Source organism: Salminus brasiliensis, chromosome 23 (genome assembly GCF_030463535.1).
Source record: "Salminus brasiliensis chromosome 23, fSalBra1.hap2, whole genome shotgun sequence".
Taxonomy (NCBI): domain Eukaryota; kingdom Metazoa; phylum Chordata; class Actinopteri; order Characiformes; family Bryconidae; genus Salminus; species Salminus brasiliensis.
Window position 1 is genome coordinate 23,616,307 of NC_132900.1, and position 14,913 is coordinate 23,631,219.

At 39.5% G+C, this 14,913-nt stretch overlaps 1 protein-coding gene across 3 annotated transcripts in view; it reads right to left on the reverse strand.

Moving 5' to 3' along the window:
* Positions 1 to 6,068: 6,068 nt before the first annotated feature.
* The window catches only part of pik3cb (phosphatidylinositol-4,5-bisphosphate 3-kinase, catalytic subunit beta), a 29,938-nt gene continuing 21,093 nt past the window's right edge, over positions 6,069 to 14,913 (reverse strand). For all 3 annotated transcript variants that reach the window (XM_072669317.1, XM_072669318.1, XM_072669316.1), the window contains 3 exons: positions 14,746 to 14,891; positions 13,172 to 13,304; positions 6,069 to 9,959 (listed from right to left, as the gene is read on the reverse strand). In XM_072669317.1, the coding sequence (XP_072525418.1) occupies positions 9,828 to 9,959; positions 13,172 to 13,304; positions 14,746 to 14,891 (411 nt within the window). In that variant the 3' untranslated portion in view covers positions 6,069 to 9,827. The remainder of the gene's footprint in view (positions 9,960 to 13,171; positions 13,305 to 14,745; positions 14,892 to 14,913) is intronic.

Consider the following 14,913-nt stretch of genomic DNA (forward strand, 5'->3'; position numbering starts at 1 on the left):
CCATGAGGTACTGGGGTGACTCACCTGCTGCCAGTCCGATAGGGATTCGACAGGATAACGGAGAAAGTTATAAGAATGTTAAACAGCGTTATAAAAAGGTTTCAGGAAGGTTAGCCTGTAAAGTTACCAGGAACGTCACGAATATGTGGCATAATAATGGTTTGCATTACAATGTTATCAAATCAATGTTTTGTTGTTGTCACAAAGCAACTTTACAGAATCAGTAATCAGTAAGAGGACAAGAAATTAACAACATAAAAGACATAAAAACCTAGCAAGCCAAAGGCAACAGTGGCAAGGAAAAACTCCCTCAGAGCTGGAGGAAGAAACCTTGGGAGGAAGACTCACAAGGGGGACCGATCCTCCTCTGTTCAGAACTATTTATAAATTATAAATAAAAGTCACTGTACCACCACATCAGACTTTTCTATGGATAAGAGCGTCTGCTAAATGCCATAAATGTAAATGTTCTATTGTGTATAAATGTAAATGTTCTTCAACACATAGGTGCTGTTTATGATTGGACTGATTAGGACCTCTCTTAAGCACCTCTGTTTTAAAGTGTTGTTTGTAAAGTCACTGTGATGCTTGTGGTGCCTTGTTGGTTTTTTTGGTAGGTAAAGGGGGTCCCAGCAGTCAGTCTTCTAACAGGTCAGGCCAGATGAGAGGGTGGCCATTAATTTGGAGAGGGTGAAGAGACTAGTTCTGAATGGATTTATGGAAAACAGAGAATGTTAAGCAGTATCAGAGTGTGGCTAACGACTCTGGACGGTTTGACTATAAAAGCCTAATTAAAAAGAAAAGGGCCAAATGGTTATAAAGCCATGGGAGCACCCCTGAAACACTGGCATCCTTCTGCTCCACTATCTACAAACCTGATTGATAAGCACGCAAGCAGCGAAACAACATTTCAGTCTATGAACCCTAAAAGCTAAGCTAAACAGATGAGTTTTTAGCCTAGACTTAAAGATGAATACTGTCTGAAGCCAGAAGCCAGCACACTGTGATCCAAGTAATCATGATGGTTCATAATAAGAAATGAAATCTTGCAGATACTCAGGAGTGAGCTTGTATGTCAATAGTAGAAGTTTATCATCAATACATAATGTAACTGAGATTAATAGATTAATCTATTAGATTAATTAATAGATTAATAGAGATTAATGTGCTAATAGAACAGGGACTGATATGGTCACATTTTTTAGTTTAAGTTAGGATCCTGGCTGTAGCATTTTAAATTAGATGAAGATTACTGAGGTTCCTGCTGGAGCAACCTGACAATAGTGCATTGCAATAGCCTTGCCTTAATAGCCTAGGTAATAAAAGCATTTACTAATTTTCTGCATTATGTAGAGAGAAGGTATTTCATAGCTTGGCAATGTTTTAAAAATGTAGAAAAGCTGGCTTAATAATATGTTGTTAAAATTAATGATGCTGCCAAGATTTTTAGCCAATTAGCCAGCAATAACAGAAAAATCTGCCAAGTTTAACATTAAGTATAATGACGTTCTTGTGGCTTTTGGCCTGAAAAGGAGAACATCTGTTGTCAATGGCAGTTATGTGGCATCCAGCATTTCACATCCTTTACACAGTCCTCAGCTTTCTTTAATCTAGATTTGTCATCAGGTTTGGCTGATATATAGAGCTGTGTATCATCTACATAACAATGGAAGTTACATATGGAAACACAATGTTTCCAGTTAGACAAACACTAATGTTATGGAAATGTTAAAAATTACATTCCCAAAACAAAACACTCATATACATCTGATAATCACACTGATAAAGCACTGGTACATATTTCATTAACTAATAATAAATAATAAATAAATAAATAAATAAAAGTGTGAGTTTATTTATTATAGTTAATAGGCAAAAGTTTATTTATTTACCTGTTTTTTTTTTTTTTTTTTTTAAATATGACTACCAAATGGCAAATTCAGTTATTGAAAAACAAATTACAGCATTTGTGCCTCCCCCCCCAACACAAAGCGACAGTGTGATTCTGAATAAAGAAGAAACCGGTTTTCCCCCCCAGTCACTGGTTCAGGATATCATAGGGTCACCTAATTTGCATGGAAGAGATGCAAGAAAGTCTGCAGCTAATCTGAGTGGGAAGACATTTAGCGGGGACAAGTTGGGTCACATTTGTTTAAAATAATATGACTTCAAGTAAACAAGCTGTCTATTCAAATAATATAAATTAAGTTTCTGGTCAAGCTTGATAGGCATGTTTCAAGACAGTTTTGCTGGCATACAGTTTCTCGGTGTGTGTGTGGCCAGTATTTTAACTAGTCCAAGCTAGTGCTAGCTAGTTAATGCTTGACTAGCATTGTGTGGCGGCCTCTAACAGGGACGAAAGCCAGGTTTTTTGGTCTTGCCAAAGTTATTAGTATGCCCTGTCTGCTGCCAGGTGCAGTTTACCCCTGCACGGAGCTCAGCAGTGAACGCGTAGGAGAGCCTGCGATGAGTTTAACAAAGCATAAAAATTAGCAGAGTTTCTTTAAGTTAACATTACATCTGTCAGCTTGTGACCAAAGGCAAGGCAAGGAGACACATTGTGGAGTCAATCAGGACATTTATTGACTCATGCTTAGACTTAGACTCTTGAACTTTACAAAAGAATTCCAGCCAGGAAAACAGAAACAAACATGTAGTAAACCCTGCTGGGATAGAGCTTTCTGCTTAGATATGCTGTTGATGTTGTTTACCCAGATGTTCCTACAGTAAGATTGCTCCCAAACCAACATCTGAGGAACCAGTCTGTATAACAAAAAGCTTGTCAAAAATCAGGGCTGTGCAACATAGGTTCGATACTTAACACTTCTTGGAGGTAATAGAAAGGCCTCCAAGTTAGGCTTGTTTTGTCCAGCAGATTTGGTTGGGGCATGATTTCCTTGTCAAGTCAGTCAACAATGTTGCCCGGGTGGCAAAACGCAGAATGAAACGCCTATACCATCCAGCAAGGCCCAAAAAAAGACCTCACTTTCATTTTGGTGATAGGAAGAGCACAAGACTGAATGGCTTGAATTTTCAGTGTTTGTGGCTTGATAAGACCATTTCCCAGAACATAACCTAAATACTGTTTCATGCTTTGCAAGAGAACACTTGGCAGGGTTTATGGTTAAGCCAGCATATTTAATACACTGGATCACTGCTTGTAGATGCTGAAGATGTACATCCCAGGAATCACTAAATATCACTAGGTCACCAAGGTAAGCAGCTGCAAACTTACCTAACTCTTGTAAAACAGTGTCCATCAATTGTTGAAATGCGGGCAGAGCCCGATGCAATCCAAATGGCAGAACCTGGAACTGCATTAGGCATTAGGTATTAAAGGCAGTTAATTCTCAAAATTCAGTGGCAAGGGGAACCTGCCAGTAGCCCTCACACAAATCCAGAATACTGATGAACTTGGCTATTTCCAATCTTTCCAGCAACTCTTCAATACGTGGCATTGGATATGAATCACACTTGTAAACGGAGTTAAGATAGCGAAAGTTGATGCAAAAAGCGCAGACTGCCATCTGTCTTTGGGACAAGAACCACAGGATTGCACCACGCGCTTTTCTATGGTTCCACAATGCCCACAGCCTCCATCAGTTTCACTTCTTCCATAAATGTTGATGCTAAACTTTCAGGAACCCGGTAACTGACGCTTAGGTGTTGAGCATTCACTTTCAGACGAATTTCATGTTGCACCAAAGCAGTATAACTGGACTGATTGTTGCTGTTCTTTTGTCTAGTCGTGAGACTTTTTGCTCACGCTGAGCCTCTTGTAAATAACTTGCAGCCAACCTTGTCATTTGTTCCAGCTTCTCTTATGTTCACTACATAATCAACCATGCTTTTCGCAGGTTGAAAGGACAAGAAACCACTTTATGCCTGGGAAACTTCTCTGTATGTGAATAAAAGAGGAGCCACTGGTCCCAGTCAGATGCAGTGTCATTCATAAATGTCCATAGCATTTGCACTAGTGTTTGATTAAAAGGCTAAACCATTGGCTTCAGGATGGTAGACTTGTTTTAAAAGCATGGACACAATTAGAGCCTACATTGGTTAGGATTTCCTTTGGGGAGGGAGACCCACACTGTACAAGACAAAATGCAACTCATTTGGCCATGAATGTTTTTCAAAGCAAATACCTCTGGATACAACTCCTCTGGAGTTGCATAGTCACAAATGACCAACAACATATATTCATGACCCACAATATTCATACCCAAGCGCTCAAAGGGAACATCAAGTGGCAACGGTATCAAAGATACTTTGGGGGACCTTGAACAGAAGTGATTTGTTGAATTTTATAAAACCTGTCTAGAATGCCAATGTTCTTTGACATTCCTGGCCAAAAAAAAAAAAAAAGTTTACTTATACGTGTGTGTTCTGCGTCTACCAAAATGACCAGCACAAAGTACTGAATGTCCTAAGTTTATCACTTTCATGTGCACACATTGGGGAAGCATCACTTGCAACGTCCTCCCATTATCCCGATACAGGAGGTCATATTGCAGGCAGAAATGCCACCAGTTATGTACAAACTGAGCCACGTTCTCTGGCGTTGACTTGAGAATCTTTGAAAGCAATCAAGAGATTTCAGCAGCCACAACTATAGCAAATGATAATCCACATTCCACAGAGACTAACATGCTCAGTCCTCCTCACATGTCCGCCCACAATGGACTTACCACCTTCACCAATCACAGTTGGACAACGGTGTGGAGGCTTGTCTAACCATTTTCCATTGAGTAACTCCAGGGCGAAGATATCTGCCAGAGTCTTCTTCTGTAGATGATGGATCATGCGCTCTGATCTTCACTTGCAGCTCTGGACACAGCATTCTCAAAATTTGCTTATTAGATTTTGCTGTAGGTTTTACCCATGTCTGGTACAAATCTGACATCCAGCTCTTTTGGAGTTTTTTCTGTCGGCACATCTAGAGAACGAAAAGCAGGTCTGTGCATTGACTACATATTTCTTCTTCTGCAGATATAGCTTCTGGGGAATAGACAAAGAAGGGAGCAAACCATAATGGAGAGAACAATAAAACGTATGACCGTTAAATGACTCCTTTAGTGTGCACTCCTCTTACAGAAAAGTAGACATTTAATGATTGTAAACTCATGAGCTTCATTAATCAGGATTCCAGTGAACCATTGGTCAGTCTTGGAATGATCTATTACTGCAACATACTCAACATCTACAACGTAAAAGTAATCAGACTGAACCAAGTAAACTGCTTAAAACCCCAACAAACTCCAACCCATGTTCCTTAAACACTACATTACCCACATTACATGTGGGACATGGACAGACTAAAGACTGCTACAAAACGCTAAATGCCAATAGCTTCTACAAATTTCGAGTTTGACTAGATTGTTATCAGCAAGGTATGATTAATAATCTTGAGAAACTGATATCGAGGGGCTGACACAGGTTTGGAGTACCATTATCACATGATTATATTTTTCATGACTGCTGCCATGAAAAATACAGAATTACAGAGGAAATTACAAAGGAAAAACAGATATGCGGGTGTCACATTGTTACTTGATTATAGATTTCAAAATAATTAAATATAAATTCTTCTGTGGTTTATGAGGTGGTCTGTAAGTTACTCATCTCATATGTCATATGTGTCTCAGTTATTTCTTACTATAAAAAATTAAATTCAACTAAAATATATATTACCAAACTAAAGATTGTGGTATGTTTATCAAATGTATCTATGTAGACTGTGATTTTAGATCTATATCATATGGATGCGTCACAAAAGCAAATTATTACATTAAAAATCATTAACATTAAAAAAAGATTTAACAAACAAAAAGTTGTAGTATGTATCTGTGCACTGCAAGTAAGTTACGAGCTGTTTGTTTGAAGGATCCATACGCAGGTTTATTAACAAAGGCCAGCTTTGAAGTAATAAATGCATGTACTAATTTTTAATGCATGGATGCTTTTCTTAGATTAACAATATTATAAAGATGAGATTCAGCGTCATTTATTTATTACGCCTTTTAACCCCAAAATGACAATCTCTGTTGGAAATCAATCAATGCCCAGCATTTTATGTCTTTTAGACAGTCCTCAACCTTCTTTAATATTACATTTGTCATCAGGTTTGGCTGACATGTGCAGTTGCATATCATCTGCATAACAGTGAAAGTCAATACCGCCATAGCCATTCTCATTACTGCGCCTGTGTATTCAGAAGTTAATATCCACTCTTCATATACACTGGCAATATTGTGCTTTGAAAGGTTTCTTTGAACTTGGTCTACAAACATGATCCAAGCTACAAGCTAGACCATGGGTATCATCGCCATATTAATGTCTGTAGATTTAGAATGGGAGGTCATAAAAGTTGGTGTATTGTGTATTTGTCCAAATTCTTTTGTCTATATAGTGTGTTTTGGGCTAATTAAAGATGCCTATACCCTATATATAAGTGAAGAAGCTAGCAGTTAGGATTAAGGATTCTCAGTGGCTGTGTTTTTTTGTAATGCATGCTGGTTGTTGTAGTGAGAGAACAGGAGTTCCAACCTGACTAGAATAGAATACTGCTGCCACACTAGTCCTTTGTGGTAAGGCGGCCAGATTTATAAAAATGGGGACATAATCAGTTTGATGGTAAATATATTATTGAAATATCCACCGTTTTTTAGACAAAAAAAGCAGGGACAGTTCTAGTTTCGTGTATTTTGACCATGTTAACTATTGTACTGTAAATAAAAACAAACAAAAAAAACACTGCCCTGGAACTAAAATGACTGAGAATGCTAAACTGATAGGGAGACAAAAAAAAAAAAAAACAACAACAAAAAAAAAAAACACTTTAATAGCATTACCGATGACAACAGGCTGAGCAATTAAATGTGTAAGAGACTTAAGGTTAGCAGTGTAGCATACAGCAGCATTAGTGCATACATACACCCTAAATACATCATATTGCACCGATTCAGGCAGTAGACCAGCTTCTTATAACATGATGACTCAACCCATTTTTCAAATTCTCTGCATATTTAAATAGTTAAGATGTAAAGTCATTCAGAGTAGGTTTGTTGTAAACCATTATATTCCACAGAAACTTTGTGATGGTAAATGACAGAACCAGACATCCGAATTCTAAAAGCTTTCTCAAAGTTATTACATAAAATGGTTAGCAATACACTCATGCCTTAACTTAGCTAGTTTTACCATAGTACCAAATGTTTTTGTTAAGCCACCATTTTACCATCACTTGCATTACATAAACTCAGAAGACACACGCAAGCTTACTGGGATGTTTGGATAGTAAATAAAATGCTATTTAGGTGTTGTTTAGGTGTACCAAATGTTTCTCTACAATGAACCACAATTTCACACCAGACTCTGAATGTGTTCATCTCAAACACAGGGTCATGGAGAGAATTTTGAGAAATGGGTGGACTTTAATACATGAGTCATATATAATGCTGTGTGCTTTTCTTTTAGCAATATAGCTTTGACATACATTTACATATATGCATATTAAATTAACACACAGTACTGAAAACAACTCCAGCAAAACTAAAGATTCCCAGCAGGTTATCAATATTAAAAACATCCATTATAAAACACTCATAATTGCTGTCTGTGTTTAAGGCTGTTTTTCCACAGTTTGTTGGTTAAAAAATAGAACCAGAGTTTTTGCTTTTTAGAAGAAAAAAAAAAGCACTACAGAAAAGATAGCATTGGTCTAGTTAGGATCACACATCTACATTACAGCTGCATTACAGAGACAATCATATTGCAGTGTAATTATCACATTCCAGGTTAAAAAAAACAAAACAAAAACACAAATTACAAAGGCCAATGCTCCCACTCCTGGTGCTTATTCTTTAAATGCCTTTTTCGAATTTCTGTTCCACCTTAACCATGATTTGCATTTGGTATTCTAAGTTCCAATCCTAAATCGGTTAGTAGTTACACCCTAATAAGAAGCAACTGCTGCACCATGTACGGTGAAACTGAATACAAGTAAGAACCCAACCTCAGTTTCATGAGTTGATTAGGAGCTAATCTCTGCAGAAGGATAAATGTCCAGGAGCGAGTGATCAGCTCATTAGCAAGCCCATCCTCAGCAGGTAAAACATGGGGCTCTAGACCTAATGGTGATTTCAGATAAGCATGATTGTAGTAAACTAAACCTCAGTTTGCATAACGCATGCATTTAAGCATGCTTCTTGTGCATTCAGGGCTAAATTGTAAAACTCAAATTAAACTAAATAGTCTGCACCTACTAACACACATGCTCCTGTTTGATTACTTATGATACCCCTTAAATAAAAAAGTCATTTAAAATGATGCCACAAAGCAGTGGTCACCAAACATTCACCTGGATATCAACTGACCACTTTAAATCTACCTTATTCAACTATTCAAGCATTTCTGATGGCAGTGATATGATGATCAGGTGCAGTTAATTACAAAGCTAGTGGGATTCTTGTTAAAAATTTTAGTTGTACCTTAAATGGTTTAGCAGTTGCAACTACTGCAGTATTTAAGGTGGAAGTGCCAAAATGCAACTTTTGTACCATTTAAGGTGGATCAAAGCGCAACTGCAGCAGCATTTCATGTGGAATGTCTGAAATAATTCTTAGAGAACTTTAATGTGTGTTTGTGAGCTAATAAGGAGATAAAGTCTGCATATGTACGTCTAAGAGGTGGCTGGTGACCACTGCTATAAAGTTACTTTTACCTCCAACCTCATCCAGAGCAGCACATAGAAGGAGTGGGAATTCTTCGCTCCGACGTTACAGTGTTTCTTTACTAAATGCAAGTGTACAGTGTTTGCTTTCTAGAAAATTGTAGCCTTTACACCCCATAATAAATACCATGAAAACAGTAACAAAAATGAAACAAACTTACAATTCCAGTGTTTTTTGAAGTAGGTTGGCACATAAATTAGAAAAACTCTGCTTTGAGGCACAAAATGTTCCCAGATGGCACTATCTGTGCTGTGTGCTTGTCTACAACAATCTAAAAACAATTTCCAGCATTTAAGCCTCATGAGTCGCTCAAGAAAGGGCCAAGTGTTTATATATATATATATAAAAGAAAAAAAAAAAAAGTCTTAGTCTTCAGTTTACTGCAGTTTCAACTTACACTACACAAAAGAAATGATAAACAGAAGGCACTGCACTTAATTTGGCTAGACTCAATAAAACTGCATAAACTTTTGCATAGTCTACTCTGTTTTACCAGCAAGGGTGGAGGGGCACAGGCTGTGAATGCACATTTTCTAGAGGGACAAGTTTATCTTGGAATGTAAAATAATTTTAACACTGATATCACTCAAGTTCAGAGTTGTTTTTGCTTCATGTAAAATTGGGTTTTCAGCTAATGTCGCTCCCTGATCTCGTTTCTGACCTGGGTTTCTGTCACTGTTTTACCAGGGTTTAGTCAGAAGAACAGAATAACCCCTGTGGGATTTGAACACTCAAATGATGGTGCAGTTCCAGTGTGTGAGCTTCAGTGTGAGCAGGTGTTCCAAAATAAGGAAGATTGCTTTTGTTACGTTAGGGGGGGCTGAAAGTTCTCCCCACCTCTGTTCCCTTCTTTAAGGCTATTGGTCACTTTCCCTGATGTGTCCTGGCCTTACATGACTGAGGTCCAGTGGGATTAAAAGTTACAGATGAGACCAGTGTTCTGTTTCTCGTTGTCACTCTTACGCAAGCTTTGTTTTTTAAGTCTGTACGGGTGTGAGCAACACCAAACACTCGCTACTGTAGTTTTAAAGGCCTGTGCAGTGATCATGTGTTCTCTCCAGCTCTGGCCTTGGAGTATGAATGAGTGAGTGTGCGTTAGGAGCGATGGGCCACGTTATGAGCCATCCAGTTTACTTTGGTGGTCCAACTCTCCCGAAGAGCCTCATCAAACTTCTGCCGAAACTGCTTCAGAGCCTCCTCATCAGTCTTTCCCAACGCCAGAGAGTCCTGTAAAACACACTCCTTTATAATCAACCATTTGTAAAGTTCTTTCAAGATTCATGCACATTATAAAAGTGTTTGGCAGTCTGTGTGCAGGTACGCAGTGGTGGTACTGCTAGAAGGGCCCCCAGTTAAAACATTTCTGGCCCTCCCACTATCGAAAAAATAAATAAATAAAAGGCTAATTCAGGCTATTTTTTACCAGCAATGTTTAAATGGACTTTTCCAAATAAAGAAGAGAAAAATATTACACAACAAAACCAACCCACATTATTAAATCCAACATGTCCGTCACCTGGTGTGGCTGAAATAGAACAAAACTTAATTGAATAAGAAAGGCTGGAGTTTTTTCACCCACTTGCACAGCTAGAACAAGAGAAATTCAGAGAGTACTTGGACGAATAGTTCTATGGTCGCCTTATTGTCTTGTGTTTAGCAATGTCTAAGCTTAGAGGTATCTTTTGAATTATTAGCCTATTCTAACTAGCTAAGGCTTTTCTTGGGTAAATAGCAAAGCACTTTGTAAGTCGCTCTGGATAAGAGCGTCTGCTAAATGCCGTAAATGTAAATGTAAATCTCCTCTGCAAACTGTCTGAACTGCACATTCAATGCAATTTCCAGTTTTAACTCAACTTATTTTAATAGTAAATATAGACACATTTTGCAACTGTCTTGGCTGATTTAGATTCCTGATTTCCTTAACACATGATCAATTCAGATTCTTTCAAATTACTTTTCATTATTACTAAATATATCATAAATATACAGTCAAGCCAGAAACTCTGCACACCCCTTTCAGCTTCTCCACATTATTATGTTTAGACTTATTCTGTAATAGATGGTCTTTTTTTCAGAATATTCTACACAAAATAGTCTACACGATGACAAAGTAAAAGCAGGTTTCTAGTCATTTGTGCTAATTTATTAAAAATCCAAATGACACCGCAAATACGAATACCAAGCATCACGTCTGTGGGAAACCAGGCTCCACTCACCACCTGGCAAATGCAATCCCTACAGTGAAGCATGGCAGTGGCAGCATCATGATGGGGGATGGTTTTCAGCAGCAGGATTGGGGCAACTAATCCTGATAGAGGGAAAACTGAATACAGCCAAGTATACAGAGATCCAAAAATCTGCTCCAGTGCATTCTGGACCATACATACACTCCCCAGGAATATGCAAAAATGTCAGTCTGTAGTGACCGTAAGAAAGGAAAACATTGTGGTCACAGCCATGGGGTCACTGTGTATGGCTTATGTTTATACGGTTCGTGCCCTTCTGCGGAACGTCATCAAATAAATGATGATTCTTAAAAATTACACAAAAGTGTAGCCCTAATTCACACTACATATGTTGCCAATAAATCAGTTATAAAGAAAAATTGCATTAACTGCCATTGTTACACAGATAAAGCACAACTATACATATCAGCCAAACCCGATGAACCTACAATGCTCAAAAAAGGGGAACACTTAAACAACACACTGTAAATCAAGTCAATCACACTTGAATCGACCTGTCCAGTTAGGAAGCAACACTGATTGTGAATCAATTGTATCTGCTGTTATGCAAAATGAACAGACAACAGGTATAAATGAGCAGCAATTAGCAAAAGACAACCCCTAAAAAGGACTGGTTCTTGGGTAAATAGCAAAGCACTTTGTAAGTCGCTCTGGATAAGAGCGTCTGCTAAATGCCGTAAATGTAAATGTAAACGTTCAGCAGGTGGGGACCACAGACCATTTATCTGTGCTCATCCTTGCTGGCTGATGTTTTGGTCACTTTTGCCTTTTGTCAGTGCTTTTAATCCTAGAGGTAACATGAGGTAGTATCTACAAACCACAGAAGTTCAGGTAGTGCTCAGGTAGTGCAGCTCCTCCAGGATGGCACATCAAGGCAAGCTGTGTCAAGAAGGTTTGCTGTGTCTGTCAGCACAGTGTCCAGAGCATGGAGCAGAGTCACAGAGTCTGGAGACACAGTGGTGAATGTTCTGCTGCCTGCAACATCCTCCAGCATGACCGGTTTGGCAGTGGGTCAGTAATGGTGTGGGGAGGCATTTCTTTAGCGGGCCGCACAACTTTCCATGTGCTAGCCAGAGGTACTCTGACTGCTATTAGGTACCAGAATGAGAGGAGAACCTCTGTGAGACCATAAGCTGGTGCAGTGGGCCCTGGGTTTCTTCTAATCCAGGACAATGCTAGTTCCTGCCTGATGAAGGCACTGATGCTATGGACTGGCCTGCCCGTTCCCCAGACCTGAATCCAATCGAGCACATCTGGGACATCATGTCTCGTTCCATCCACTACGCCATTAGCACCATGTTGCACCACAGACTGTATAGTAGTTGAATGATGCTTTACTCTAGGTCTGGGAGGAAATCCCTCCGGAGAACATCAGCCACCTCATCAGGAGCATGCCCAGGAGTTGTAGGGAGGTCATACAGGCACATGGAGGCCAAACAACTCTGAGCTTCATTTTAACTTGTTGCTGGTCGTTGCTGGTCGTTACATAACTTCAACTTACATAACTTCAGGTTAACTGAATTGATTATAAAATTCTTCTTTTGAGGCAGAAACCCCAACATGCTATCGCCACTGAGTACATGCGAGAGCTCATTTCCTACTGAGTTATTATAATTACACAGGTCAGAGGGTGCTGGCTTCTGACTAGGTCCCAGAATTTAGAAGGCTTAACCATTTCTTTCATTACTCTTTACCACCATCACTAATATGATTCGATTAGTTTTATGATTTGATTCATTATGATTATATTAGTACATTTTGGGGGGGGGGGGGGGGGTAACGTAGTAGTTTTGACCAAAAGAGGATGGTTCCCCAACTGCTACTCTTTGTTCCTGGAGGTTTCTTCTTCCAGCTCTGGAGGAGTTGCTTTTAGCTTCCGGTCCAACACGACCAGACTCTGCAACAGCTTCTTCCCCCAAGCCATCAGACTCCTCAACACAACTCAACTTCTGAACTGATATCTTTCTGGTACATGTATTCATTCTCACTCTCTCACTCTCATATAGTGTCCAATATAGTGTCCAATATAGCTCTGGAAAAGGGTTATTTCATTTGTAATTATAATAGAACTTTTGGTGCTACATAGAACAATTAAGAACGATCTGAAACCAGAGATCACATTATTCACTAAAGACAATTTCTCTAAAGTTGGTGAGTTTTTCCTGTTATGTGAAGACTGTGTGTACACTGTACCTTCAAGTACTGGATGTCCTTGACGGAGGTGAGCTCTGGCAGACCGGCAGTGAGCATCAGAGCAAACAGCGTGATGAACAAATTCCCATTCTTCCTCAGAATCAGATATGCGTCTTCACAGTACTGCCTGAAACTACACACACACAGATGTGACTGTTTGTAGTGATAAGAACACTCTGGCACGTAACTATTTTAGTGCACAACAACCAACAACCACAACAATGACAGACGTGCTCCTCCTCAAGGCCCTGCAATACCTGAGTAGCTGGTATGTGGTCAGCTTAGACTTGCCTTCAAGCTTACACATTTATCTACTTTCACTAAAATCAGTAAGTACGTGTATAATTATGACTAGTGCTGTGTGTTTGCTCAGAGTGTGACATGTTTGGTTTAAACCCCTTTTCAACTGCTATAACAAGGACAGTGGTTGTGCAAAGTACCAGCTAGTTAGCTCTTTGGTAGAGAAGGTGGACCAGTTAGAGATGTGCACCCAGGGTTTATTAAGGGATAGAGAGTCAGAATTACTGCCCAGGGTACCACAGGGAGAACTGCATCCCCTCAACTATGGCGTTAAGAGTCCTCATAGCTGGGAGACGTCTCTGCAGAATAGCAAGAAGGTTAAGACTAAAGCTAACACTAGCCCCCTGAAACACCACTCTCCAACGTTTCATGGGTCAAACAGGTTTACTTCACTCAGGGAAGCACCTGCTAAGAAGCCTGTAAAAGAAGATTATTGTTTAACACACATGTTATAGGAGATTATTGTTTAATTGTTTGGGCCAAAGATATTCACATGCTGCACACTGAAGACAAACATTAAAGAGGTGATTACACTTGCCCAGGCAAGGTCACAGCAGACTGACAGCGTTGAACTGCTGGATGCTTAAGCTGTGCTGGGAAAATCAAGAGGGCATAGTAGCGTAAACATCTGCAGACAATCCAGGGCCCGCAGTGTCTCTTTAACTCCAGAGAGACACTTTAACCCCACTCAGCTCACCCAAAGTTGGCTCACTAACAGATAAACCCAACTCAATTCATCTCTACTCAACTTGGCTTGCCTCATTCTGCTCTTCTCCAATTAGGCAATAAAAATCTCTAATTGCGCTCTACTCAAAAAGTTCGTCCTTTCTTCCTCTGGCATCAGGTTGCTACTCATTTTGACATTTACCCAGTACCCTGTGACTTCCTGTGAGCATAATGCTACTTGTTTCACTGCCCACAGACCTTTTCAGCCTGTCGAAACTGCATCTGCTCGCATTTTGCCTTCTCTTGGGGTCTCAATCACAACAGCAGCTTCTTTCTTGTATAACGGAGCTTCCATCCATAGTAAATAGGCCATTTAACTTTTACTGCACAATAAGCCACCTCCAGGTCATCTGAACCAATAACGAGTACTCCCAGAACTCGACTTGGAACTTAACTCAGAACAGAACTTTTTACGTGCAACTTAGTGAGTTCTTTCCACCCCTGGATCATTCTGTTCTCTAATGTTGCAACTTCAGGTCAAGACCTGTGTGGATCACATCTGATTTCAGAGGAAAGTTTAAACTAATATCCCTCAGAACTGGAATTACCTGCCAAACTTCTCAGTGTTTCCCGTTTTGCCTTGCTGGATGACGTGGATGAAGTCGTGTGTGAGGATAAAGGGAACCCGCTCTCTCTTTATCCCAAACTTGGACTTAAAGTTCCCCAGGATGTGACCAAAGTCTATGTGGAACAGCTGAAACACACAAACACAATTA